Genomic DNA, 2877 nt, shown 5'->3' on the forward strand with positions numbered 1-2877 from the left:
TATCTTGAGCAACTTCAACAAGTAAGGTATCAATGGATAGCATTTGGGTCTCCACCAAAACCTCAACAAGGGCTTCCAAAGGGTAGTCCTCAAAGAGTACCATGGGAGGTAATGATGTACAACCTTAGGTTGCTTGGTGTTTTCTTTCTCATTTCATATTTTTATTTTTGATAGAGATTTATAGAATACATTGGAGAAAAGTGTGCATCACGTGATTGTCATATGATAGTGAGCACACAAGAGATATTTGATGGTTGGATTACCCTCATGAAGAGATACTCAAAGGGGGAGCTTTCATCTCAAGAGGATACCACCACAAAGAAGGGAAGGCAGCCTTCTCCCGCAACTTTTCGTTGCCTTATGGGTCTAAAGGATGGGGACATCCTCACATTACAAAAGGAAGTTAATGATGGAAACATCGTCTTTCTTAGAAACAAATGGGACAAAGAGGATGTAGTTGACATGGAGACAAGGGCAAAGCAAATCAAGCAAGATAGGGTGCTCCATGAGGAGCTAGTTTCTCTCTTCAATGCCTCAACTCATGCTAGCAATAGTATGATGAAGAGTTGGGAAGATCTTGTTGCTGAATACGACATCACCAACGATGTATACACAAAGATTTTAGGTGTTTGCAGTGATTGGGTGTCAAAAAAGCTCACACGTGGGGCTGATGCAAGACCATTGCCAAATGGTGCAAAAGACATTGTGAACTTTCTTATTGTGAAGAAGCAAGATCCTCTTCATTCTTCTACTAGCTTATCTTGGCAAGTATATATTGTGGGGTGCAACCTTGAGGCATTCGATCTTATATACAATGTGTATAAAGATCCTATTACCATTGGTGTGGTTGTCCTAGAAGCGGCACATGGAGTTGGGGGCATGACATGGGATTCTATCATGTTTGGAAAGGTGGTCTTCACATTGTTAAAAATGACATGTGAGCCTAAACAATTCATTTTGTTGTCATTTCTCAACCGCAAACAAATGGCAGCTATGGAGGAGGCCCTTGAGAATCTTTCATGCAAGTACCATATGCAAGTTGGAAGTGTTGACTTCCTACCAATGGCCAAGAGTCTTGCTTTTGGGGCCATGGATTCATTTGTTGTGTTGACACTTGTGACCATGGAGAAAAGCTTCATCAATCTAGATCGATATGTTGGAAATTCCAACAAGCCATGCATTTTGGATAATGAATCCATTGAAGCCATTGACAAAGAAGGAAAGGATGGAGAGCTTGAAGAAGAACAAACTATTGCAAAGGCCATATTTAGAAAGAAAAAGAAGGTCATCAAGGCTACAATCAAGGCATTCAATGATGCACATGAGGTTGTATGTGATATATTCTCATGTGGTGTTGCATCAACGCTCGCATTGGAACATCACATGAAGACTATTGCAGTGGTGTGCAATAGTCAAGAGCAAAGAGAGATTGAAGCGGCATGTTGGAGAGCCCATGAGAGCGCCAATCCACCTACAAGTGCTTAAGAGGTTCCTCCCATTGGTGCTCTAGCTCTTGACCTACCGCCGGAGGGTGTGGATGAATCAAGCCAAGACATAGCAAATATTATTATGAAAGAGAGGTTGAAGGCTACTTCAGGTGTTTGAACCTCTCTATCTCTAACTTTTGTCAATGAGAACACTATGGTGTAAGGTTGAACTTGTGTTTTGGAGGATGATTTCATGACATAACATTTCCTACATATTTTCTCATTTTGTGGTGCTATCTAAAGCAAGCCTTACAAGCCTATTTCTCTCAGTTTTGTGTTTATTGTTTAAGAGTCCTTATTTCTAGAAATATTTTCATCATATTGTACCTAAAATTGGTTGCAAAAAGTTTGTGCTTCTGTATTAAAGTACAAGTATGAAGTACATGATAATGTTGGAAGAAATATTTTCTTGTATGGTATAGCTAGAATGCTTCAATCAATTGCTATTACATTACTTTGATCCAAATGTTGGTATTGGTTTTCTCTAAAGTTTTGTGTCCTTCAATATTTTGCCATGTGGTCAAATATATTAGAAGAAAATGTTTTGTGTCATACAACTACATTGAGTTTTTCAATTTCAATTGCAGTGCTTTGATTGAAACATTGGTATGACTTGTATTATCAAAGGTGTCAATGTGGTGTCTATTGATATTAGGCCACATGATCTAATATTTTTTCTCTTGAAATATGTTTTTCTAAGTATGCTCAACATGCATGTCCTACATGCACATCAATGTGGAATATTGTAGCATGTGTGTATGGAAAAATATTCTAAAATGTTCATTGCAGCTATATACATTGTTGTATCTTAATTCAATAGTCATATAATATTACTTTATGAGATTTTTTGCCACATGGTCAAAAATATATTTTGATGAAGTATCTACCATCCATGCATACTATTTGCATATTAAATTTAATGTCTTATACAATGTACATATGGAATAGTACAATAAACTTATCCCTATTGAACTATATATAATGTTTTTATCTTAGCTTACTAGCTCTAAAATGAAAAAAAAAATGTAAGAGACTAGATGTCTATTTTGTTCTTAACCTTTGTGTTGTATGATAGAATGATTCAAATTTGACTAAGAATAGTCTATTTGCATATTTGGCAGATTTGAGCAGAGCAAACAAAGTAAGTGATGTGGCCTTGGCGAAAAGTGCTACCAAACTATGTGTGATACTTGATCTCAATGGTCTTCTTTTACAACATTGTTTTTCCACATCAAAGAGGTTCCAAAGTTTTTGAGTAGGCAAGCAATGGGTTGTTCTTTGACCAGGATGCATTGAGTTTCTTGAAGCTACATTTGCAAGATTCCAAGTGGGAGTTTGGTCTACAGCTTCACACAAAAATGTCATCGCAATAATCAATTGCTTGGAGAGC

At 37.1% G+C, this 2877-nt stretch overlaps 1 protein-coding gene across 1 annotated transcript; it reads left to right on the forward strand.

Moving 5' to 3' along the window:
- The first annotated feature begins 222 nt into the window (after nt 1-222).
- LOC147637374 (uncharacterized) lies at nt 223-1485 on the forward strand. The gene has a single exon (XM_086798839.1). It carries the CDS (start codon nt 223-225, stop codon nt 1483-1485), a length of 1263 nt encoding a protein of 420 aa, XP_086654965.1.
- Nucleotides 1486-2877: the final 1392 nt, after the last annotated feature.

Source organism: Cibotium barometz, chromosome 6, assembly GCF_041138505.1.
Source record: "Cibotium barometz isolate CiBa-2024 chromosome 6, ASM4113850v1, whole genome shotgun sequence".
Classification (NCBI taxonomy): domain Eukaryota; kingdom Viridiplantae; phylum Streptophyta; class Polypodiopsida; order Cyatheales; family Cibotiaceae; genus Cibotium; species Cibotium barometz.

What these genes read in the sequence shown, in the direction of transcription:
- LOC147637374 (XM_086798839.1), top strand. Translation starts at nt 223, where the DNA reads ATGATAGTGAGCACACAAGAGATATTTGATGGTTGGATTACCCTCATG.